Here is a 26,123-nt window from a genome sequence, read left to right on the forward strand (position 1 = left end):
GTTGCCCGACTACCTTCTCACCACCTTGCCGCTCTACCCGCAGAAAGGCCACACGCAGCTATCAGTCGTATGATTGTTGCCAATCGCACCTCATTGCCAATGAAATACATGCCTGCAGCAAGACCATCCACACCTTTATGGTGCCTGCACAGACCTGAAGTACGCCTCACCATCCCAGGAATCACTAAAAAGGCTAACATGCCGTCGTTTGCCCTGAAGCAGGCCACATTACAACTTATACATGAGGTGCACAGCGGTCGCGTACACGTTTACACCGATGGCTCAGTCACATCTGCAAGTTCAGCTGCTGCTGTGGTGATACCAACAAGATCCATCGAAATACAGCTAAAAACGTCGCATGTATCGTCAACGACAGCTGCTGAACTGGTAGCCTTGCGTGCGGCTCTCCATTTCATTCAGGAGGAACCACCGCATGCATGGTCAGTCTTCTGTGATTCCAAGGCAGCCCTACAGAGTGTACTCTCAGCACTGCGCCATGGATCACATGAACAGCTCGTCGCAGAGATCAGAGAAGTACACCATCGCATAGTTGACAAAGGACACGATATCATATATCAGTGGTTGCCTAGTCACTGTGGCATACACGGCAATGATCGAGCAGACGCAGCTGCCCGATCTGCCCATGACGGCGTCAGGTGCGTTGCCATTCCTCTTTCGAGAGCCGACGCAGCGAAAAAACTTGCCGTACTGGCAAACGACCTGACATTAGCTCAGTGGAATTCATCCGATTTCACAAGTGCACGACTTCATACCCTGGACCCTACTTTACAACTCCGTATTCCGCCCGAACTTCCACGACGCGACTGTACCCTTCTAGTTCGTCTATGGCTTGGAGTAGCATTTTCAAATGCGTACTCCTTTCTTATCGGAATGTCCGACAACCCACTTTGTGACTTCTGCGGGTGCAATGAAACAATCGCGCACCTTCTTTGTGAGTGCTCTCGTTTCAACCCGCAAAGAGCAGTCCTCTCAGCCACCCTAGACAAACTGGACAAGCGCCCACTGTCAGAACACAAGATCCTTGGACACTGGCCTACGCGAACATCAGCGCGATCGGCTATGAAGGCACTGCTGCGGTATTTAAAAGACACTGGACTTTCTGACAGATTGTGACTTCACTGTGTGACTCAGGATTGTACGATGCACTACATCACAGTAGGAACGCCTTTGCGGGCTGCGTGACAGTGCCCACAGAAACAGTTTGTGTGTACGTGCGTGTGTGTGTAGTTTTTTTTTTAATCCTTCTCCCTCTCACCTATCGCTTCCCCTTTCCCCTCCCCCAGTACAGGGTAGCCAACCGGAGATAATCTCTGGTTAACCTCCCTGTCTTTCCTTTGCCTTTCTCTCTCTCTCTCTCTCTCTCCATCTTATCCTGCGACAACACACCGTCCGCCCAACCATCCAAAGTGTGCGAATACAAAAAAAAAGCGCTATCGCTTAAAAAAATAAAGAATAAATAAACGCGACGTGTCGCAATCCAAGCAGTTAACATAACGTGTTTTACAGCCGGCTGTTATGCGGAAGACGCTGCGGCAACAACGTTATATATATATATATATATATATAGGGCGTGCTGTACTTTGCGCTCGTTTTCTTCTTCTTGATAAGCAGATCGCAAAGTTTAAAGGAAAAAAAATGTTCACCTCCGCGCTCGATCGTAAACAACGATGAGATTATGATGTCCTGCTAGCAACAGCGCAAAATGTAGACAAGAGACGAGACAAGAAGACACCACAAGCGCTTGTGGTGTCTTCTTGTCTCGTCTCTTGTCTACATTTTGCGCCGTTACTAGCGGGATGGAAAACCAACGAGCCCAAGCTGCTATTCTAGCTAGATTATGAACTGTTGTCCGCCGTAACTTGCATCCGAGATTGGAAATCCGAGCCCATCCATACGTGTACCGCGTGGGTAAGTACAAAGCGCCGCGCAATTCCTTCGGCGCTGCTGAGACTCGCGCGCCGTTCCGATCCACTTTGGTCGTCCATTGTGCGACGCGCCGCCGCGCGCGCGTCTAATCCACCGTTGTTCGCCGCTCGGCTTTCACCGCACGAGAGACGCGTCGCATTGAACCAACACTGCTGTCTCCGGGCGCCTCGAATCCGGTCGCGCGGAAAGACGATCCAACGGGCTGATGGCAAGGCGTCGACAGCGGGAACGGGCCGAATTCTATCTATCTATCTATCTATCTATCTATCTATCTATCTATCTATCTATCTATCTATCTATCTATCTATCTATCTATCTATCTATCTATCTATCTATCTATCTATCTATCTATCTATCTATCTATCTATCTATCTATCTATCTATCTATCTATCTATCTATCTATCTATCTATCTATCTATCTATCTATCTATCTATCTATCTATCTATCTATCTATCTATCTATCTATCTATCTATCTATCTATCTATCTATCTATCTATCTATCTATCTATCTATCTATCTATCTATCTATCTATCTATCTATCTATCTATTTTTCTTAATTATCATCTGTGTTCAAAAGGTTGCTGGTGCCCGCAGGATGGCGCCGGCTTATAGGCCTCTTCTTTTAATTCGTAGAAGTGCTAGAGAGAAAAAAATGTTTCCAGAAAGGAATACAGAAAGTACGACAATTCTAAAGTTCACGTAGACACATGCGCGATAACTAAACGAGCACACATGTTCCTGGCCATTTCAGAAAATTACAAAGTACAACTACAAAGTACAAAGTACAATCGACGTCCCTCGTTGGTGGAAAACAGAGTACTCACGGAAACGCGCACAAGATTCGCGGGAACGCGTCAACAAAAAGTAATTACGAAAACGCGAATGCGTGCCCATACAGGTTTTTAAAAAAATTCTTGCAAAAGAAGCGACGGCATTTCCTTCTCGAGAATTGACGTCGTCGGCACTTCCTCTTCGGTTCTCTCTCGCTCGTTCTATCGAGCAGCCCGCCGATCTTTTTCGTACCATTGTTTTTTTCTCTTTCTTTTGTTCTTTCAGTAGGGGCGCCCCTCGAGTTTGACTCTGGAGCTCTCGAAGCCTCCCCCGCGTATATAGCGCGGAGTTACTCATTTGCACACCGTCTTCCTTCTGTCGATATTGCTGAGCCCGCGAACGATCCGGGGCGCACTGAAGCACTCGGGTGTGTAGAGCGCCGGTTGAACTTGTCGTTTCCATCGATAGGAAATACCGCCTAGGAAATACAGCTGGTGATATATATATATATATATATATATATATATATATATATATATATATATTACCAGCTGTATTTCCTAGGCGTGTACGTGTTCATTGGCTACCACAGAGCTCTGTGAGCATATATACTGTTACAAGCGCTCGAAGATGCTGCTTTCGACTACCGCATATGTAAGCCCGCATGCGCGTGCTTCTGTACTATACTTTACGCGGTGCGATACCGATTTGCTCCTTCTTCGTATACGGCGCACGTTGCACCTAGCTCCGTCCATAGCATGACCTCCGAGATCGCGTTGGTGACGTCCTCCTCGTATGCGGGAGGTACTAGTTTCGAATCCTGGTGCCGCTGAAATCCCACAGTTCTTCTTTTCTTCTTTTTTATGGGCAGAGTTGTGCCACTATACCTGGCGCTCGCTTGTTTATATGGCTGCTCATCTTGAAAGGGGAAGAGATTTTCGAGGGTCTCTGGATGCCCGTTCTCAACACCACGGCATTGGCGAAATAGTCGAGCATCCGGCGCTGCCGTGAGAGGCAGACGAGTGCTGCCGCCGGGTAGGCCTTCCTTGAAGATAGGTGCAAGCGCGCTCCCTTCGACAGCTGTACGGGAGTTTCGGGTGCTTGGAAGCACCGCGCCAGACTCCGTTCTGTCTCGCCGCATATCTCGGCGGCCATGAACCCGTCTTACCAACCACGTGATGTGCAGCAACGGGTCCCGTCCGGCCGACTATCCCTCTCCGGCTTTCGACGAAATCAGCAGACATTAAATTCCCGGCATGGTTTTCGATCCAATAGAAATGTTTATCAATCCATCCGATGAAATCTATCTATCTATCTATCTATCTATCTATCTATCTATCTATCTATCTATCTATCTATCTATCTATCTATCTATCTATCTATCTATCTATCTATCTATCTATCTATCTATCTATCTATCTATCTATCTATCTATCTATCTATCTATCTATCTATCTATCTATCTATCTATCTATCTATCTATCATACACACGCGCACACACACGCACACACACAAACGAGATAGGGATAGAAAAGAATTCAACGTGCTCTGAAACAGACGCACAAGCCCATACTTACACAAACCTATATTTCATAAAGGGAAAATTAGACATCGACCCGTTGGTAGCAACTGCTACAAAGAAAACCCACACGGGTTCCTCGAAAGAAAAGCCTCGCAGTTCAAGGAAAATTCGTCCTGGTCGTCATTCGCGTTTTAGTGATTACTTTTTGTTGACACGTTCCCGTGGCTCTTGTGCGGACGAGTTTTTCTTCAACTGCGAGGTTTTTTTCTTCCGAGGAACCCGTCTGGGTTTCCTTTGTAGCAGTTGCTGCGAACGGGTCGATGTCTAATTTTCCCTTTATTTAATTACCTCTCTCCACCTTGCGGATTTCCGCAGAACTATTCCGACAAACGTATACGTACATACCTACGTTTTTCTCTTGTGCTTTTGCGGCTTGCATGTATCTCTTCGCATCGGGCGTAACGACGGTACGCAGCTATACTACGCCACCAATGCGTGTATAGCCGGTCGTATACGGAGGAGTCGTTTCCCTCACTGGAGAACGATCTGCGTCCTGTGCTTGCACGAGCGAACTCCCGAACGACCGCGGTCGTTGCCGATCATTATCGCACGGTCGTGCCGACGCGTGTTATGCCTCCTCGGGGGATAAAAAGAACGGCCGTGTTTACGGCGCGCTAATCCAATCGTCCGTGCGACTATACGAGGTGAAATGCGAAGAAGAAAAAAAAAAGAAAAAAACGAGAACGATGGCGTGTTCTCGCCTGTCTGTCGTGTGGAGGCGCGACAAACAACCTCCATGGTCATATAGCGGGCGGGTTGCTTGTACATAAATATTTTAATTCTGCTATGCACTTCGAAAGGTGTCTGCTTGAGAAAACACTTTTCGCCTCCTCGTACATGTGTCGCATGTGACATATATACGTTGTCTGCGAATGTCCGTATGTACCCGATCGTTGTTGGCAGTGGAGCCTTGCACAAATGGCGCGGAAGGTTCAGAAGCGAATTTTCTTAGCCGGCACCTGAAACACGTGCCTCGTGGAACATCGCGCGCAGCGCCCATCATTCCAAAACCGCTGGTATAGCGACAGTTTACGAAAATCTATTCGGCCTCCTTTTTTATTGCCAGATTTGCATTTGCGCGCAACCGTTGGGCCCACGTATACGCATATATTACAGTCGTCATCATCGCTACTGTCTCTAGTTCCGAGTATTTTTTGTTTTTCTTTTCTGATGCGCCCGCAGGCTGCGAGTTTGGGAAATTCGACACGAAACGACGTCCTGTATCGCGACATCCAGTCGTTCGCACCTGCGGCCACGCCGCGCCGCATAAAAAAAAAAAAAAGGTCGCGTTTTCGCGGTTTCCACGCGTCATTAGTCGTTAAAACCACCGTTCTCGTGCGCTGCTGCGCGTTTGCGTTTCAGACTCGCACGACGTGGCGGCGCGTGCGCGGTCCTCGCCTCATTTCGCTCGCGTATTATTAGAGAAAAATCCGCGCCAAAGCCGCCTTCTCTCGTCGACGCGTCGTCGAAGACGCACTCGTCGGCGAGAGCCAATCCGCGTCGCCGCAGCTGCGACGCGCCGGTCTGAACGCGGGATGACGCACGACTCGCGTTTTCGCCCGCGTGGCGGGCATCGCGCCGCTTATATACGTACTACCAACTCGTCGTCGGTGTCCTAGCTGAGATTGCGGGTGCGGATGTCATCTGTCACTGCCTTTTCTTTTCTTTCTTCTTTCCTTTTTTTCTTTACGCATTTAGTTGTTGTTTTCCACTCGGGCTTTTCTTCTGTTCCCGGATCCATTCATTACTTCTTTCTTTTTTTCCTCTCCTTTTCTAGCGCTCCCTGTTTCCGTTATGCGCAGGATATGATGATGGCGGCTAGGCGTGTTTCGATGCTCGCCGTCGCCATTCTGCGCGGCGTGTACCCGCCCCGCATATATACCGCGGCGGCGTCGGCGGCCGATCGTTCGTCCCCGACTCGCTCCGGAATATGACGTCGCGCGTTCACTTATCCGCCCGGAAGACGTTCTCCCGCGTCGTCGTCGACGACGCCGCTTGCGGGCTTCCTTCGGCCCCGACGCCGCCCGGTCCTTCCCGGCTGTGTATACAAGACCCCGCGCTGTCGCGTCGATAGCTCGCCGCCGCGTCGATCGCTTCGATCGAGCGGTGGGGGCGCGTGCCTGCGGTACGTTGCGCACGAAGCTGCCGAGGTGCGTGCGCTTTGTGTGTGCGCTGGCGTGCCTTCTCGCTGCGGCGCTCGGTTGCGGAGGGCGCGGGTCGCGTGTATACGCGCGCGTGCTTTCGATCGCGCCGGTGGCTTTGTTGGGTTCTAAGCCGTCGCGTCGACATTCACTTTTAGCCTGTTGTATTCGGGGAGCACGGAATGGGGATGTCGAGTTAAGGTGCGTTGGCAAATTACGTGTTTGCAACTGGAGCAGATCGCGCGCTCGTATACCGTATATAAGAGGAGTCTTGTAGAGCCGGAAGAGTATATAGTATTGGTATTGTATATGTCTAGAGAAATGATGTTGTGGGATTTAGCGTCCATGAAACCTGGCACGGTGCGATATCGGGGACGCCATATATAGCGGAAGTGTATTGATTAGTTTGTACCACCTGGGGTGTTTTGACGTGCTCCTAAATTTAGGTTCACGGGCATCTTTGCCTTTCGCTTTCACCGATGTGCGACGTCCGCAGCTAGGAAACGCAGAGGTGGAACGGCTGCGCCAGTTGCGCCGAACTGCGCCGACAGCGGCCCACTGCGCCATCCCGCGCCAAATTGGCATTTTAGCGAAAAACTGCGCCGAGACTGCGCCAAAGCATGCATAAGAGCGAATCCCTCCTTTTGTCGATGCTTCGAACCTAGCAAAACTGAAATCAAAACCAACAGCACGCTATCATCATCATCATAGAAGGAAGCAGAGGCCCTTCCATATAGTTTCTCACGATACACTGAGAAACTATAGTGAGTTTCTCACTATATAGTGAGAAACACTATGTGGGCCTGTCGGAGCCTTCGGTTTCGGTAATCGCGCATTTTTCTCTGGCGAAAGTACAATGTGGTGCCGCTGTACCGTGTTGCTGGCACTTTGTTTCGGTTTTCACCGAACCTGCGTGCTACCACGGGGTTTGCCAAAGGAGGACGTCACATTCTAGGATTAAACTTAAACTTTCTTAGATGTTTATGGCTGATAACGGGCCTTTGCAAAAGAGCCGCTGCGGTTAGAATCGCACGTGGTGCATAGTTAAAAATTGTATTAGTGAATGAGGCCGAATGTGGATACACGGCCAGAGCCGCCACTTCGATGGGTGACCAGTTGACGCAAAACTTTTGCGTCGAGCTTGGGGCGCTGCGCTGTTTCGGTGAAGTAGTCGCCGACGCATACGCAAAACCCTGTTTGCGTCTTGCGCATACGCAGTGGCGCTGACGCTGTTTTTTTTTTTTCTTGCTGCTGCAAAAACTTTGCGGCCCCTATTCGAAAACTCCCTAATGTGCATGGCATGACATCAGTATATTGCGCGGTGTCATGTTGTGTGCAGGTGCGCATACTGATCTGTCTTGCGGTGAGCCTTTGCGCACAGGCCGTGACTATCGCGCTGTGTTGCATCACGGGTTAATAAACACGCCTTTGCTGACGATCTGCCTGTGGTGCCTTCTCTGCGCCGTATCGACGAAACGTGCTGTTAGCGCCCTTTAATGCGTCGAGGTGTCGATGAGCGTTGCGTCCTTTCTTTACCGCACTTGCAGGGCGCGCGCAAACCCGTCTCCGCTACATATCGACTGCATCAGTTAAAATTTGCACGGTATGTGATAAGCACACGTGCTTCGGACCCTGCGCCAAAAGTGTTTGCTGCTGCGCCATACCGGCTTGTTGCCTGCGTCGGAACCTGCGCCGAAAGGATGAAATGGTTGTTCCACCACTGGAAACGAACCCGCTACTTCAGCTACAGAAAGTCATCCACTGAGCCACTGCGACCGGTTGTAGTGTATCCCTTCGACACACTACTTTCCTCGCTGTTTCAAAGTTTTCTTTCTCTCGCGTTCGCTTCTATCATGATATATATCTCTCAGCGTTTTCGGAGTCGGTTCTTGAATGCGCCTATATGCGCCCGCCATTGCGCACGTGCCCGCTTTTACGCGAGCCTCTTTCTCTGTTCGGCTCGTCGTGTACTCCGTTAGTGCGCCGCACGTTTTACGACGCTTCCCTTCGCGCGGTGCGGGCGCGAATTCCTCGCGCTCTGCGGTCGTTTGCGAGGCGCTCGTTCGCCGCCGCTTTGTAGCAGCCTTGACTTTGGCTCCCGTGAGTCCGCGTATATAGCCCCGCTGGGAGAAGACAAAAAGAAGAGAGAGAGAGGAAAAACAAAGCTACGCACGCCACAGTGGCGCGAGAGATTCCTGGCTTTCTGGAGCTATTCTTCGCCGCGCGAACCTATGGCTTGAGCTGCCTACAGCTAGGGTTACGGAAGAACCCCCCACCCCCCCACCCCTCTTTTTTTGCCTCCGCCCCTCTCGTCGGCACCAGCCCGGTTTATTTCAACTGTGCGGCGCAAAATCCTTGGCCAGCACCAGGGAGGGATCTAGGCCCTAATGCGTTCCGGTACCGCCGTCCCTCTCTTTGGCATGAAACGAAAGAATGTGGCAAGAAAGACGAAGCAATATAGGAAGCAGAAAAGGCAAGAACAAGAAAAAGAAAGGAATGAAAGACATGGAAAATGGAAACAAAAGTTGAATAAAATAGAAAAGAAAGATTGAAGGAAGGGTAATAAGAGAAGAGGACGAATTAAAGGGAAGAAAGAAAGGATGCTTGAATAAGGGAAGCATGAAAGAACGTACGCAGGAAGAATGGTGAGTGAACGACAAAAGAACGAAACGATAGGTGAAGGAATGAGGGAGAAAGCAGTGCAAGGGTAAAAGGAGGAGGAGGAGGAGTAGGTGGAGATGAAAGAAAAAGAAAAGGAGCAAGTGCGAAGTAAGGAAGGAAATAAATGCTCGACATTAGGAAGAGCCAATGCTTTCATTCTGACGATTCTCTGTGGAAGCAGCGCCGAATGGTCGGTGAGGAAGGAAAGGGCGTTCCCTTTATCCCTCTCTTAAAAACGCCGTTCACCCACCTTTTGTTAAGGCGCCTTCTGAAGTGAGGGTTCTCGGACAACGAAATTGTTGTATCGAAGTTATTGTGAATATTCTAAAGTTAGGCATACTTCGATAAGCTAATCCAATGCGAATCGGTTTCTTTCTTGTGGAAGTGTAGAAAAGTAAACGAGGAAAGAGAAGGCACTGAAACAATCTTCTTTTTTCTTTTTGTATATACACAAGGCTATTTAGAATGTCGCTAGTCTGAACAGCTTTTCAGTGAGGAAGCTCGCTACATTTGGTCTAATTCGCTTGCCGTGGGCACCCAAAATGACCGGCCGACCACATTCGTAACCTTTTATTTTTCCCTCATCGGTGGCATGTTTCAATAATTGTACCAGACACCTATCCATGTTCAGCTTGCATCGAATGTTCGATAAAAATCGAATATGGGATTTGCGAATCCAAAACCTTTTTATCGGAAACAAAGTATTCTATTCGTATTCAAAACTTCTAATATCCGCGTTTGTACGCCGACTGTCGCGCTCCGCATTCTTTATCTTTGGCGGCGCGCGACTCCAACTTGCTTCCCGCCCAACGTGCTTCCCGCCCAACTCGACTCGTACGTCTCAAGCTTGAACTAGGTTCTGTGGCGATGTCGCCGCTGATTAATCTCTCCGTCGGCGAGCGGAAATTAATTAATGACCGAAGCTGCGGCGCATGCGCAGTACTTGGCGCGCTCTGTGCTTCTCGCGCTTTGCGAAAAGTTTATACCAGAGGTCGCTGCGCAGTATTAATTGCGTAGTTCTGTCATACATCATGAACCTTACGCGTCATTATTCTTGAACCTCAAGCTTGACCTCGCACGTCTTAGCACTTGCGTAGTACCGGGTTACCCGAGACGTAGACGCGAGCAGCAGCGCCGGTGGCGCCATCTCGTGGCGCTGAGCTCAACCGGAGCGTATACATGCAAAGCCATTATTAACGCGACAACGTTAAGGTCCCCGTGTCGCGAAGAAATAACAATGCGATGTCGGCGTCTTCCGTTAAAAAAAAAAAAATCTTAACCACAACCGCGCAGGCCCTCCGCGTGGTGCAGAGGCCTTACGCAACTAATTGAATTCCTCAGAGTAAAATGGGTCAGAAAAATCGTAAAGTACGACCTTAACACAACCTACAGACATGATAGCGTGTGAATGTAATTTGATGTACCAGAAAACAATATTCTGTTACGCAGAAACTCGAGCACAAACCCCTTTTCCAGCGTTTCTACCATTCATAAAGCGGCGCGGTCCGCTCTGTTCCTTGCAACAACACCATCCAGGTGGCGCTCACCTCCGCGCATTCGCGGAGACGAATGGTGGAGGCGAGCGGTGTGCTTGCTGCGGTAAAGCTAGGGAAACCATGGAGCATGTTTTATTAGAATGTGAAGACGTCTACCCAGCGGTCGATTTAGGCGCCACTGGCCTCCTTGAAGCCCTTGGGTTCAGCGAGAGTAGTGGAAAAGTAAACATGTCCGCAATATGCTCCCGTGGAGCGTGGTGTGGATGAGAGAAAGAACAAAGGAAAGGAAAAAAGAGAGTCAGTGGGCGCAGATGACACGATCACAGCCGTTAATGATTACCGCACACTACCGCAGCACAACACCACGTTAGGCACGATAGACACCTATATATAGTAAGGCTAAAGTCATTTTTGCAAGTCTGTCGCCCTAAAAAAGATTGGCCTCCAACTCGCTGTGAAGGTGGCCGGACAGCGAACCTGTAAACGACAGCTAGCACGATCACCCGTTGCCACGTAGCTTGCAATTATTCGCATGGCGACATTCACATGCACTTTACCTAGTTACTAGCCTTAGGCTTTTAACGGTCTGTATATGACATGGCTTACGCCGCTACTTCGTGCACCTATACAAATGGCGGACTAGAGAGAAGTGCACTTAACCACACTTTCGCCACACCTCGTACGCACGCTGCTCTTAAGGAGTCCTCACTCTTCGTGGCCTTCCCATACAACTGTCACCACACAAATCCACACAAATCACTTGCTAGGTGGGTTCTCCTTTGACATACGAAAGTGTAGTTACGTCACTCCCTGCTTCGTATGCTGCAGTTGCCTCTTCCCGGCATCTGCAGCTTATGCAACCGTAATTTTTACAGGGAATCGCCTGCGGCGAACTATGCGCGAAGGCGAGCTTTCTGGTTCATTTCCTTTCTTTCCCCCGCTCGGCCGACGCCGCGGATGCATGGATGGATGGATGAATGGGTGGATGCTATGAGCGTCCCCTTTGAAACAGAGCTGTGGTTGGCGCCGCCAAGCTCTTGTCATTATTTTGCCTAATGCCCTACCTAATTTTTAAAAAAAACGACACGAAGAATTTCCACCGTAAAACTTTCTGAACCACTATTTGGAACTTTCGTTTCGTATGCCTCCGTTGTTCGTGATCTCGTTACTTTTCTGCCACTAAACTTCCAGTCGCCTCTTACTAATCTCTGTGGCGGACACGTTGCGAAAAGCAAAGGATGGGGTGTAGCCTCGCGTGCCGTCCTACCTTGCATGCCGTGTTGTACGGCGGAGAGAAACCGCGAAGGAGAACGTTTGATCGACTCGACAGATACTTAAACGTTTACTTCTTTCTTTTTCTATTTTTGAACAGAGATGAATACGAGCATCACGTGGCACTTTCTCGAACGCGCGAACTATACGTAGCGCGCATAACCGAGTCGCATTCCAGTTCGCGCTGAATGTCGGATCGACTGACTGTTGCCCTTTTTATTGATCGCGTCCGTTGTGCCTCTTCTGGGAGGAAAAGGCGAAACGTCAGTTCCTACGTACTCACTAAAATAAAAAAAAGAAGACGAAAAAGAAAATGTGAAGTATAAGTACAAAAAGGGGGGTGGAGGCTGGAGGGAGTGTGAAGGTGATTGTGCTTGACGGTGACAACATAGCATCATTTCCTCGCGTGTGGGGAGGGAGTGAAGCTTCTTTCTTTTTCTTTTACATCCTCTCCTTCTTTCAAGCGTCCTCTCCCACTTCCGCCGGTGCTCTACATGTTCCGTTCGGCGGAGGGCCTCGAGGTAAAAAAGGAACGCAAGAAGCCAGGTGGACCAGCGCGCCGTTTCGTGGCGATGCTCTGTGAAGGTGTACGCCGTTGTGGGCGCACGGGTTAGCTCCGGGGCGAGAGCGGAAACGACGCAGCGAGGAGGCGCGCGCGGGTAAGGAGAGAGAGAGAGAGAGAGAAGCCCGTCCGGCGTTCAGAAATCCTGGCTTCCCAGCGACGCGCGGAACTCGGGGCTTTATGCGCTGTCTGCTGTTGTGCCATTACCACAAGCCCGGATCCCGAATCTGCAAGATGCAGAATCTATCCTGCGAGCGCCATAATTCTCCCTTCACAAGTCATGATGCTGCGCCTTCGTGCGGGAGAAGCCTCGGCGGAGCAGCGTGTTTTGACGTGCCCGCGTGTGCCCGACGGCCCGGCGCCGCACCTCCCTTGCCTGGAGGTCACCGCGCGCGCGAACTTTGAACCGAGTGGCCAGCGCGGTCGCTGGTTGGACCCCTCGGACGACCGTCGTGTGCTGACTTTGTATTGGGCCGGTTGAGTGACAATGGGCCTCGGGGATTATAAAAGCAGTGACAAGCCGCCTGAAAAACAGGATCCGCTGACCCCACCTGGAGAGAGGGTCGCTCCCGACTGGGGTGAGATGTGTCACGCGTTTTCGCCGGACGCCGTCGTGCGAGAACAGTCGCGTTTGTGTGAGCTCTCGGCCCCAGTGCCGATCCGTTCATGTCCTGTATGATAACCTGTATATAATGTATAAAGTCCCTTTTGTTATTCTCATCGACGCCAGGCTCGGAGTCTTCGCTACCAACGCTCTGTCACGAAACGGGTGACGAGCGCTACGGGACCACAAAGCCGTTATCGTGGTGCAGCGGTGCAAGTTCGTAACACTGGTGGCAGCGGTGGGATTGACCGGCATCAGCTGCCTCGGCGCGGTGAGTGCCTGAAGTTTACCTCAAACACCAGACTTTCTCTGACACAGGTTATAGTAGCTCAGGGATTGACTTGGTGTTGCATTGTGTTTAACCTTGTGTGTTTCAAGCCTAGTAAGAGTGTTTTGAAAACCAGGGGATGCTGAGAGGGTAAACAGGGCAGTGTGTGAAATACTTGCATATGTCTTACTAGTAGTGTTATAGTAGCGTACGGCAGGTATTTTCAAAAAGGGTAAACAGCAGGAGGACAGTGTGAACGATGGAGAAGTACAAGGTGAAGGAACTTCTCGAAATTTGTGAGGAGTTGGGCATTGAGTTGGGCTCAACCAAAAGAAAGAATGCGATCCTTGAGGTCATGAGGACCGGGGACGTAACGGCTGAGGAAGCCGCTGAGGCCTGGGCGGGTATCAATGAACGTCGGGAAAGGGAGGAACGTTGCGAGCAGGAAAGGAAGGAAAATGAACGACGGGAAAAGGAGGAAAGGAGAGAAAAGGAACTTCGCGAGGAGGAAAAGGAGGAAAGGAGAGAGAGGGAGCGACGTGAGCACGAGCTTAAAATGAAAGAGTTGGAGACCCGAAATAGCTCGCCAGCGCCTAGTCTCACTTCTAACGTTCCAAGAATACGCGATCAACTTCCACCCTTTGTCGTCGGAGAGGATATGGCCAAATACCTCGTGAAATTTGAGCACGTGTGCGAACGGAATAGCATTGAGCGATCCCTCTGGGCACAGAATCTGTTAGCGTTGCTTCCTGGGGAGGCATCAGACGTAATAACTTGCTTATCGAAAGAGGCGTTTGAGAGCTACAGTGATGTGAAGGAAGCGCTACTGCGGAAGTACAAATTGTCGCCCGAAGCTTTCCGGCAGAGGTTCCGGTATGCAAAAAAGGGTAAGGAGTCGAATGTTGACTTCGCGTTTCGTCTAAAAGCCGACCTGGTGGAATGGCTGAAGGGCGAAGAGGTTTACGACGACCGCGACAAAATTGTCGAATGCATCGCGTTGGAGCAGTTCTACCGTTGCATTGATGAGGATGTCCGGCTCTGGCTGCAAGATAGGCTAACGGAGGTTAAGCTAAACAAGGCAGCAGAGTTAGCGGAAGAGTATTACACCCGCCGCAGCTTGCACAGCAAGGCAGTGCGCGTAGAAAAAGCAGATAGAAGAGATGGGTTTTACGGGAAGCCCGACGAACGGAAGGAAATCACGCGTCGCGAGTTTCGGGAAGACGAATCCCTTCCCAAAGAAACTGTAAGGAATGGACAGAATGCATCTCAGAATGATGACGATGGTCCGAAACAGCGAAACGAAATGACGCGTTCTTTTGAAAAACGGAAACCGTTAACCTGCTACAATTGCAAAAAGCAAGGGCACATCGCTGCAAGCTGCCCAGAGAGAATTGCTTTTGCAACGATACAGGAAACTCACAAAAACATACGTCTATTGGAGCCCTATGTGCAGGAAATTAAGGTAAACGGCAAGAAGTGCCGAGCACTGCGGGACTCTGCAGCAACTATGGACGTTGTTCACCCGTCTTTCGTCTCCTCGAGTGATTTTACGGGAGAGTGCGTTAGGATACGGCAAGTGGCCGAGAAGGAGAGTGTCTGTTTACCGATCGCAACGGTTATCATTGAAGGAGAGTTTGGAAAACTTAACACCGAAGCCGCTGTGTCAGCCGCCCTCCCGGAGCAATTTTCCTACCTCTTCTCAAATAGCTCGGAGCAGTTGCTGAGGGATCACGGTAAATCATTCTTTGCCGACGTGGCGTACATGGCCCCCACGCGATCCAAAGCGCGCCCGCTGTCGAGGGAACTTGACTTAGCGTCGGTGAGCGAACAGCGGTGCGGCACACGGACCGATCACGGTAACTTGAGTGGCGAGCAGTCACGGGAGAGGCAGAGCTCGGAGGCTGGCCTAGACGAGCGGGTCCTGGAAGTGAGTGGGAGTGACGCGTGCAGTGCTAGCCGCGATATAGACTCGACGCCGCAATTAGGCGACGCGGGCTCCGCACTCGCTCCGGTTTCCGCCAGCCGGCAGGAGCAGGCTGCAGTTGAAAGAAAAAGTCTGATTCGCGAGCAACAGGAAGATTGTTCATTAGCCGATCTGAGGAAGAGCGTCAAACGGGGAGTGGAAAAAAAGGGGGTTTCATTTGGCAAGGAACCTGGCTTATTGTACCGCCGCTACACGGATAAGCAGGGTCGCAAATATAAGCAGCTTCAGATTCCGCGAAAATATCGCCGGGAAAAATGAATGACCTCATTTGCTTCCTCAGAAGTATGTTTTCGGTCCAAAGCGATTTCAAGGGGACCATTCTATTTGTAATTATTATTGCTGATTATTAATTGTTTCTATTTTGTTATGTTGATGATTTGAAAACTGATTGTTTAAGCCTTGTGTGCTAGATCGTACACCTGCCTCTTGTTGCAGCGGGAGAAAAAAGGGGAAAACAATTTAGTTAGGTTGATTTGAATTATGGCTTTGTCTGGTGTTTGACGGGAGACAGAGGGCACTTGTTCGTGTTGGGTGTTGCCTTTTGCCGGTCGATTTTGCAAGCTGCAGAACGACCAAGCGGGACCAGTGGCGAGAAGCAAGGTCTTAGGAACGACCCGAGCGGAGCGGGTCAAGGTGCCTTGGCGACGACGTGGTGAGCAGAGCTCCTGTCCTGGCGAGTCGGACCTGGGCACGTGAGGTTACCTGGCGTCCCGACACTGGACGTGAACTTGGACGAGCCTGACGAACGTGCGCGCCTGGCATCCGAGCCACGTGGAGGCAGCTCGTCTTCCCGGCGCCTTATCTGAGGGCGGGGATGCTGTTGTGCCATTACCACAAGCCCGGATCCCGAATCTGCAAGATGCAGAATCTATCCTGCGAGCGCCATAATTCTCCCTTCACAAGTCATGATGCTGCGCCTTCGTGCGGGAGAAGCCTCGGCGGAGCAGCGTGTTTTGACGTGCCCGCGTGTGCCCGACGGCCCGGCGCCGCACCTCCCTTGCCTGGAGGTCACCGCGCGCGCGAACTTTGAACCGAGTGGCCAGCGCGGTCGCTGGTTGGACCCCTCGGACGACCGTCGTGTGCTGACTTTGTATTGGGCCGGTTGAGTGACAATGGGCCTCGGGGATTATAAAAGCAGTGACAAGCCGCCTGAAAAACAGGATCCGCTGACCCCACCTGGAGAGAGGGTCGCTCCCGACTGGGGTGAGATGTGTCACGCGTTTTCGCCGGACGCCGTCGTGCGAGAACAGTCGCGTTTGTGTGAGCTCTCGGCCCCAGTGCCGATCCGTTCATGTCCTGTATGATAACCTGTATATAATGTATAAAGTCCCTTTTGTTATTCTCATCGACGCCAGGCTCGGAGTCTTCGCTACCAACGCTCTGTCACGAAACGGGTGACGAGCGCTACGGGACCACAAAGCCGTTATCGTGGTGCAGCGGTGCAAGTTCGTAACACTGCGCATACCTCCAACAACCTCCCCACCTCCCTCTACCCCACCTCTTTTATATACGTGTGGGCGAGTTTATTGTGTGTGCTTATGTGGTGTTTGCCCGCATCCGCGAATTCCGGACGAATATTATGACGGCGCCGCCGAGTCCTCCTCTTCCTGAGCATACCGCTTACCACGCACGCACGCACGCACGCACGCACGCACACACGTCCTCGCGGCGCTGGCTACTCGGTTATGTGTGTATACGTTTCGTTCCCGGGAGCGTCGGGCAAGTTGTCGCGCCTCTCGTGCCTTTCTCGCCTACGCTCCGTTGCGTGTTCGCGCGAGAGCGTTGCACCGAAGAACGTTGCGTCAAAGCCTGGCGGCGTCATATCACCGTATCCTTGCACACTCTAGTCATATGTAGAGGTATTTCGCGAGAAGGAAACTGCGCTAGCGGCCCGCGCTCGTTTCCGGTTGAGGAATCTCTGGCAACGACGGCGCATTCGCAGTTCTTTCCCTCGCCTTCCCGTTTTACCATGCCTTCCTTTCTTTCTCGGCAAGGAAGTGCGGAGAGGGGGTTAGAATAATAAAGTGTGTAGAACATTGTTGAAAAAATAGGAGATGGAGGACGCGTACACGTAGCGTATACCTTACTTAGGTGGACGGTGACGACGTGCTGTGAAAGCCCCCCCCCCCCCCCCCCCCGAGCGTGTTTTATCTTCCGACTGTTCCATTCTCCCTTTCGCAGTTTGTTTCTTCGTTTCTTTTTCTTTTTTTTCTTCAGTCGCAGAGAATAAATAAACACGGTTCTAACGGTGGCTCAGCACCACATATACAGCCGACACTGGGAGCGCGCGCGTTCGACAACGCGTGTCCGCATTTAAAGCCGAGCGATAAATTTTAAGCGCTCGGCAGCGCTGAGCTGCAAACGGGTCGCTCTGTAGAGGCGCGGTGAAGCATTCGGGGTGTATATGGGGCGCAGTGGAGTAAATAGAAGGCAAAGAAACGGAAAAAAACAAAACACAAAGAAAGCGTCTGCTCGCAAGCTCGCTCCATGGGTCCGTCCGGATGCACGAGGTTTAGAACGCACGTTACGAAAAATTGGCCCCTCGAGCGGCGTCGAAAACTTTGTGGCCGCGGCCGGTTATTTTTTTTGCGAGGTTTTGCAGGAAACGCAGACACCGCGCTCTGCCGCAGCTCTTTCGCGGAGCGACGGGCGAATGAACAGCGCCGCCGAAGGTGGCCAAAATATCGGCAAGCGGCTCCCCGCTGGCGGCAGGCCACGGGTGCGTCCAGTTGGAACAAATTTTGAAACTTCGAAGTTATATAGCGCGCGTTTTCGAGAGGAGCGCCGTCGAACTTGCGGTAAAGTGATATTGTTTCAACTATTATTATTATTGCTTTCTTTTAGACGAAATGACTTTTCAAACTGTGCGCGACAGATCTTACTGGAAGGCACAATGCATTTCGTTGCGCACTTTGGAAAGGCACACGCGTATTACGAAACTATAGAGAGTGCCGGCCTTGGAATTCCCTCAAGGCGGACATGCCTCGCGAACTCTCCGGCTTCTGTTCTAAATATAGTGTGTGTGCCCTAAGGTGGTTAGTTAAAAAGTTAATTAGTGAAATCTTGTTCGCCAACTAGATAAAAAAAAAAGAAGAGCCGTGCGACTTGTCGCGCGGTACTTTTTTCGCGTTCCGCGGGCTTTCTTTCAAGCGTGGAAAAAAAAATATGTTTTTATGCAGCGCGTATTGGGCAACGGGCAGAAGGGCGGAGTGAGAATTTTTGACACTTTTGCTGCGATTATATAACTTAATGAAGTCGTTTAACTAACAATACAAACTATTTATCTAATTAGAGGAAATTTAAATAACTGTCTGAGTTGCTCGTAGCGACGGCATAGAACATTACCTTGGTTATGCCCAGCTACGGGGCAGTTGCATATATATATATATATATATATATATATATATATATATATATATATATATATATATATATATATATATATATATATATATATATATATATCCGAAGTCTTATGACTTCGTATAACTTCGCGACGTGCCGGGGTTGTATAGCTATGGCGTTCTGCTTTTGAGCGCGACGTTGGGTGTTCGAGTCCCACCCGCATTTGGATGGGCAAAAAAAGAAAACGCTCGTGCATTTAGAGTGAGGGGTGCACGTTTTATTTATTATTAGTACTTTTTTAGCCTGCAGCCGGCGCGTGGCCGCACACAGTTGCATGCTCGCCGCGAACGACGAATATCCTCTGCATAGTGCGTGAGTATACGCAAGCTCCTGCGTGCGAAGGGCTGTTGCCTTGCAACTCCTCTTTTTTTTTTCTTTTTTTTTGTTTTGCGGTTGACGATAACAATACTACACGCGCTTTCCGCAGCGGTTCCTGTTCAGAATAACGCGCGGAATTGTTTTGTCGTGTCAATGCTACGAATTTCGATGCTCGCTATTTGAGGAAGAGGGGCGGGGTGGGCGTGGAGACGTTGTAAAATGAAACTATAGCGGCGTGCACACGGAAGGGCAACAAAGGAAGGCGCGAACAAGCGTCGAGCTCATCCTTGTCCCCCCTCCCCTCCGCCCCTCTCCCTCCACCTGTGTTCGTCGCCCACGTTTGCGCAGTGCGAGTTTCGCAAGAAGCAAATACCAAACCACCGGAGCTTCCATTCTCTTGTACGTGTGGTCGTTGATGCGTAACATACAGAACCCGTTAGGCAAATTAACTTTTTCTTTTTTTTTTAGTCTTCTTCTTCGGCAACCATTACATTCCGCCCCGCTTTCTAGTGCCATACCTAACCGACCAACACGCGCGCGTGTCGGGTCAGATAAGTATGGTATGGAAGCCACACGGTTAGGTATGGTTATAGCTGGTTATACCATGCCACATGGTAAGTTTGGTATACGGTTACTCGTGTGGTAGGGAAACGCACGCGCGCGTGTCGCTAAACCCAACTCGCGAAATAACTCGAGCGTCTCTGAACGGCGACAAAAACTTATATCGTGCAGGGAAGGCGCGGCGCGTCGAATTTCCTTTACGCCTCACCGAGTTCGCGGGGCCGTTATGGATGCATGGGCAACGCATCCAAACTGCGCAAATGTATTTCACGCCATACACGTCGACGTCACCGCGCTTCGATTTGCCGCCGCTGGGCGAATTGCGCGGGAGCATCATTAGAATCGGATCTGGCTCGAAGTCGGTGTAGTGCACCGTATGCGTATGTCGTATTTCTCAAATGCACACACGGCGCATACACGTCAGGGACGCTTCGCACCTTACGACTCAGGAAAACAAAAAAAAACAAAGAAAAAACAAATCATTAAGCGCAACGCCCGCGCAGGACTGCGCTGTCGCAGCAGCGGCGGCAGCAGGAGATCGCGTACATACATGCTCGCGTTCTCGTCGCATCGCAACCATGGGGCGTTCCTGATACCTCCGCTGCTCCTTAAGACGCGACGCATATTCTCGTAACGCTATAGAAGCGCCGCCGTGTTGTCGTCTGCAGTGAAGCGCAAAGCTAAGCTGCAGCTCTTCCATCTGTGTAAGCAGCTGCTACGACGGCGACAGAAAAAGTGGCGACGTCAAGAAGTGAGGATCCCTAGGCGACGTCGAGACGAAACAACGAGGCAAACTACGCGGCAGTAAAACCGCGTGAGAAAGCGTAAGGACACACACATCTACGCGCTGTGTGTGTGTGTGTGTGTGTGTGTGTGTGTGTGTGTGTGTGTGTGTGTGTGTGTGTGTGTGTGTGTGTGTGTGTGTGTGTGTCGTGCCGCGCGTCCCTGAGACAGGCGTGCGGCCTTCTGTCGCAGAAATCAACGTTTTCCCGGCCCTGTACCTCGCGTGCCGCCATCGAGCAACAGGGACGAAAAACCGCGCCGAGGCGTTCTTCTCCTTTTCCCTATACCCGGTCTCGCTGTAGCGGTGCTCGGGATTATTAATATATGTTCATGCAGCCCGCCTCCTTCCCCGTTCTTTTTGTTTTCTTCTTCTTCGCGGGTTTACTTTGGTTCCAATGCCTTGTCCAAGTCTTGCTTTGAGAGAGGGAACATGTTGTATAGAAAAAGATGTTGACCTTGCAGTCTCGCTGGCTCCCCTTACGTTACCTTACCTTACATTGTCGTGACTTTCTTTCAGCTCTTCTATGCCCGTGTCGCATTTTTTCCATCTGTTTCTCCGAGCTGCTATTCCTGCCTTACCCTTATTTTTATTTTTGCTTCGTTCAGCCACTTTTATCACCGTTGTGTCTTCCATCTCGCCTTTGTGTTTTCTTTTCCTTATTTCTTTCCTGATTTATTTATTGGTTTCTTTCTCTGTATTGCTGCTGCCTGCTTATCCTCCCCCGAGTCACTTTTCTATATTTGCAGTGCTCCTCGCTTTATTTAATGTCGGACGCGTGAGATCCCTCCCGATACTCGACGCCTTCCCTTTTGCGCAGACGTCTGGTTGTTTCATTCTCCCCTCCCTATTTCGCTTGTGCACAGTGGGCGATGAATCGTTCCCTTTCTCCCGACATTCCTTCAGAGACTTTCTTTGTGCGCCGCCCGATGGGGCTGTCGCCGGTGAACAACGCCTGCAGGCGCTGAGGGAGGGGGGGGGGGGGCAATGAAAGCCTGCCTGGTGTTCTCCGTGTTGCGTCACATCTGGACTGTTCGAGCTTCCGATCTGATCTTATATTTAGGTGCCTCTACACTTTCGTATCGCTTCGTCTCTTACTTTCTCTTTCGCGCTTTCGATTTTTGGGCAACTCGGAGTGCTGGCATTCATTTTTCTTGATTCTTCTTTCCTCGCTCGCATCCGCCGTATTCGCTCCCCACATCCAGATCTCGCATCCCGCCAAGTGGCGATCGTCGCCGACACAGGGGCCAAATGGAGATCGCGCGCATTTCTTTTATCTTTCTTTTTTATTATTTCTGCATGTGTTTCGTGTTTTCCTGGACGAATTAAATTGGTTTTTCGTGACTTCATTTGCGCCTGTCGACTCTTTTCTCTAGGTTTTAGTGCGGTCTTCGTTTCGTTTACTCACCTGGAGTCCAACTCACTGAAAACTTATTTATTTCCACCTCTGACTGTCCAACGCTTGCACAATGCAGATTGCGGTAGCCGCCTGCTGCCTCCTCTGCTTATATATTGAGTGATTGGTGAGAGCCACTGGACAAAAACCATCTGAGAAGAGACCACGGTACTCTTTGAGTGGCTATACGCTTCTGCTTTATACGTAATGGCAGTAGTGAGTGAAAAGTGTTTTGGGCTTTCATCCTTCCTTTTCTCCCCCCTCCTTTTTTTTTTTTTTTTACTATCGGTGAAGGATTCTTCGAAAATGCTCGTCCGAATGTTCTCTCTCGAAGGGGTCTTGATGAGCTCGACGGCAGTCTTCTCGACCGCCATTGCGACTTTGGGACATCGACCCGACTGCCTTGCGTTCGTGCGAGTAAATGAGGCTCAGCCGAATGCGTTTGTCCGTGCGTCGGCGTTTTATTTGGCCGGTGCTTGCAATGCGTAAGGAGGGGCGAAACTCATTTGCTACCACAGCAACCACGGTCGAAGTGCCCGGATGCGCTTGCATTGATTTCCTGCATCGCGTGGTAACGCGGCTATGAGCCATATATGCGCAGATCGCCAGACTTCGTTGTGTGTGTGTCTGTCTGTCTGTCTGTCTGTGTGTGTGTGTGTGTGTGTGTGTGTGTGTGTGTGTGTGTGTGTGTGTGTGTGTGTGTGTGTGTGTGTGTGTGTGTGTGTGTGCGTGCGTGCGTGTGTGTGCGTATGCGTGTGTGTGCGTGCGTGCGTGTGTGTGTGTGTATGTGTGCGTGCGTGTGTGTGTGTGTATGTGTGTGTGTGCGTGTGTGTGTGTGTTTGGAGAATGCTACTAATTCTCGAAATTCTCGAAAAGGCGGTCATTACTTGCACAGTAAATCGAAATGCACGATCGACTAATGAGTAAATTTCACAAATTAAGTTCTGAACTAATTACTTTTTTGAACGTATTGCAGTTTACGAATTGTATAGCCGGTCATGTTTGCCAGGTACGTCTCCTTGGAACGAATTCTGAGGAAGGCATCGCTTCCGGGATAATGTGCCCGCCAGACTCGCAGTGACAGTGCACTGCCGTACGTTCCACTTTCTTTGCCTCTTTCTGCAAACCGAAGGTTCCCGAGGTATTCGCCCTTGATCCTCACTCCTAAGCCTTCTCAGTCTAAGATATATATACGGGGAGGTAATGGGGGCATCTTCTACCACTGGGTATGTACCCAAATAGAGGCGAAGGAGTAAGAAGTATTTTTGTCTGGCATAGCCGACGACTTGCGTCGCTGGGTGTGAGCCACTGGGTATATCTGCAAACGGAGTGCGGGACCATTGCTGACCAATCCCTCACCATGGATTTTTGTCGGTGACAGAATGGGTATGAAGTTTTAAGTGTATTTAGACACGTGTTGTACACATATCTAAATACACTGCGCCTGCGCGCCCTCTAATCAGCGTAGACCTTTTCGACGAGTCTCGCATGTCGCTTTCGCGACGCAGGCGGCCAACAGCTACAGGCGACGAGGCGCGGTGCTTGTCTCATCTGTTACTGCATGCTGCCCCCTCGATAACTCAAACAAGCTTCGCGTCACTCAGATTACAACATTGTGTTGTATCTGTTTTCTTGTTTTTTTTTAACAAAAGGCCGTTTTGTGCATTTCATCGCAACTGGAGCATCCGTGTACTTCGTCGCGCACTTTAGGAATGAATATCTCGAAACTTGTGTCATCCCGAGAATTCGTTTCAAGTGGATACGGCTTGCGAACTCACCTGCTGCAGTGCGTAAGGTGCAATACGTCCCGTAAAGTAATTAGTTTTAAAACTTGATCAGTGACATTTCGATGATTGGTAGAATATGCACGTAGATTTCTCGTACGAGTGTATAATGTCGGGCTCTTCGAGTAATCCAGCTCGAGGACCACACAGAATTTCTCTCTCTGCCCGAGGCGACCTTAAAACATTCTGCGCAATGACTGAAAACGAGCAAACACCTGGGGCATGTTATATAGTTTGTCTCGTCTGTGATCTCTTTTGTTTGTTGCGCGACGTGTTGGCGTCGGCACGGACACAACATAGCAGAGTGACGATGCACCTGGCCCGCTGGTCGGCGGTTCCTCTCACGCACTTACTTTCTTCTCTCCCTCTCGCCCAGCCCCTCGCCTGGAGCACGTGAACGCGGATGTGGGCTACCATGCCATCGTCAAGGAGAACAGCCGGAACGTCGAGATCATGCCCAGGATCCGGGTGCTTGACGGTAAGCGCACGCTTCCACTTACTGAATTACTTAATTAGTCAGAAGACGAGTAACACTGGCGGCTTAGTTCTTCAGGAGGATATACTAATAGTGCACAGTCGGTATTGATCACACAGGGGGGCTATTCTGTAAGAGTCCACCTAGTGGACTGTCCATTTCGGCCGCTGATGATTGGCTAGGGCTGCTCGTCTCCTCCTCTCTCGTGCAGCTGCATCCACTCAGCAGCGACTGAAATGGACAGTCCACAAGGTGGACTCTTACAGAATAGCCCCCCTGGGGTGTTTTATTTTATTCTCTCTCTCTCTCTCTATCTATCTATCTATCTATCTATCTATCTATCTATCTATCTATCTATCTATCTATCTATCTATCTATCTATCTATCTATCTATCTCTCTCTCTCTCTCTCTCTCTCTCTCTCTCTCTCTCTCTCTCTCGATGTTCCGTGTTATACCGCTGTCACACACCCACACACTTCTCGTCGCGATCGAGGCCGATCCCGATCGAGCCTGACCTGGATCGAGTGTTGCAACACTGTCATTTGCGATCGCCATCTTGCGGGATCCGGACAATTGCGATCCGTGAATCGCGATCGGGCCTCTTGATCACGATCGCAGGCTGACGTCTGCGCCTTCTAGCGCAGTATTCTGAAAACGCTATAAGTAACAAGTGGAGGCAGCTTAACAACAACAACAACAACGAAAGTTTAAAACCTTTTTATTAGCAACAGTAAGCTGTAAAATTGAAAGATTGCCCAAATTTACCCATATTTTGTAAATCGGAATTTGTAGTCAAGGCATTATGCAGCTGTGAGAATTGCCGGCGATCAGCAGACGATAATCACCCGACCCGGATAGTTGGGACCGTGTAGTAGACTATTGTTGATCTCGATCAAGAAATCCGATCCGGATCGGCTTCGATCGCGAGAGAAAGTGTACTTGTGGCACCGGTATTAGATGGAACATCCGGTATATGTAGGTTCTCCGCTTGCTGTTGAAATAATTTCTTGCGCCGGTATGTAACCTTGAAGTCCTGTACGAGGTCATGATGCAGCAGAAACCTGCTACAAGCGGACGTGACGATAGCGCTTCTATCAAGTTCACCATGCAACGCATGCGATGGCTTTGCAGTTGGCGCAGTGTGTACACTTGCTCGAGTTGCCTATTCTTTGGTTCGTTAACGGTGTGTGTGCCGGTAAAATTAATGCCCTGGCCTAATCACTTTCTAGCTAGGCCCATCTCTGGCGCGTTGCCGAGATGCGAACGTAAACTAGTTTCGTTTAGAGTTAAGTCAGGTAGGTTTACGAATTAGAGGCTTGTGCATAGGTTCAAAACGCCGCGACAAGGTGTAGGCGTTGTAAGTTTGACTTTTTTTTTTTTGCCCTCTTTAACGTCTTGTATACTTCGGCGCCACGGGAAGGTCTCTCAAGACATTTGCACATTTAGCTAAGAAGGGCGGGAAAGCGAGCTGCGCAAATTCGCGTCTTTTATCTTAGTTTCTTTTGCTTGGCTGCCTATGGCGTTTTCACAGCAAATTGAGAGCGCTAATCAAATAAACGGCGCCGAGACGGGACAACTAACGGCAGACTGGCGACGACTCTGGAACGAGAACGACGGCATTGTGAGCGTGTAAGGACGATGACCGAATGACGACGGTGGGGGATTGACAACGGCGTTAATCAATTATACATTTCAGTTTCTGGTGCGGCTAATGTACGCCTCTCGGAGTAATCTAGCTTAAGGACTATAATTGCCCTATGTGCTGCAAGCGATTTTCAAAACATTCTCAATAGTTGCAGAGAGAATTATTAAGCCAGCCAGCATAAGAGCGACTAATTCTTTATCCTCGATAACCCTATAAACTTGATCGAGTGCGGGTGTCATGACGCGCAATTTCCCGGATGCCGCCCTCCCCCATTTCTTTTTCTTTTTCTGTCTTTCTTTCCCTTCTTTTTTTTTTGTCCTTTTCTTTCTTTTTTGCGCTCGGGTTGCAGCGCGCGGAGCTATCCGTCACCAATGCGCCGTGGATAATTATTCCGTTTTACGTAACTGACACACTTCGCCGTGCGCTCCGAAAATGAGAAATTCAATCCTCCCTCCTTCGCGCAG

At 50.2% G+C, this 26,123-nt stretch overlaps 1 protein-coding gene across 1 annotated transcript in view; it reads left to right on the forward strand.

Annotated features, from left to right (window-relative positions):
• The window catches only part of Cals (calsyntenin 1), a 291,844-nt gene that overhangs the window by 215,448 nt on the left and 50,273 nt on the right, over positions 1 to 26,123 (forward strand). The window contains exon 2 of the mRNA XM_065447819.2: positions 23,915 to 24,016. Coding sequence (XP_065303891.1) covers positions 23,915 to 24,016 — 102 coding nt within the window. The remainder of the gene's footprint in view (positions 1 to 23,914; positions 24,017 to 26,123) is intronic.

The sequence above is a fragment of the Dermacentor albipictus genome, chromosome 2 (assembly GCF_038994185.2).
Source record: "Dermacentor albipictus isolate Rhodes 1998 colony chromosome 2, USDA_Dalb.pri_finalv2, whole genome shotgun sequence".
Classification (NCBI taxonomy): domain Eukaryota; kingdom Metazoa; phylum Arthropoda; class Arachnida; order Ixodida; family Ixodidae; genus Dermacentor; species Dermacentor albipictus.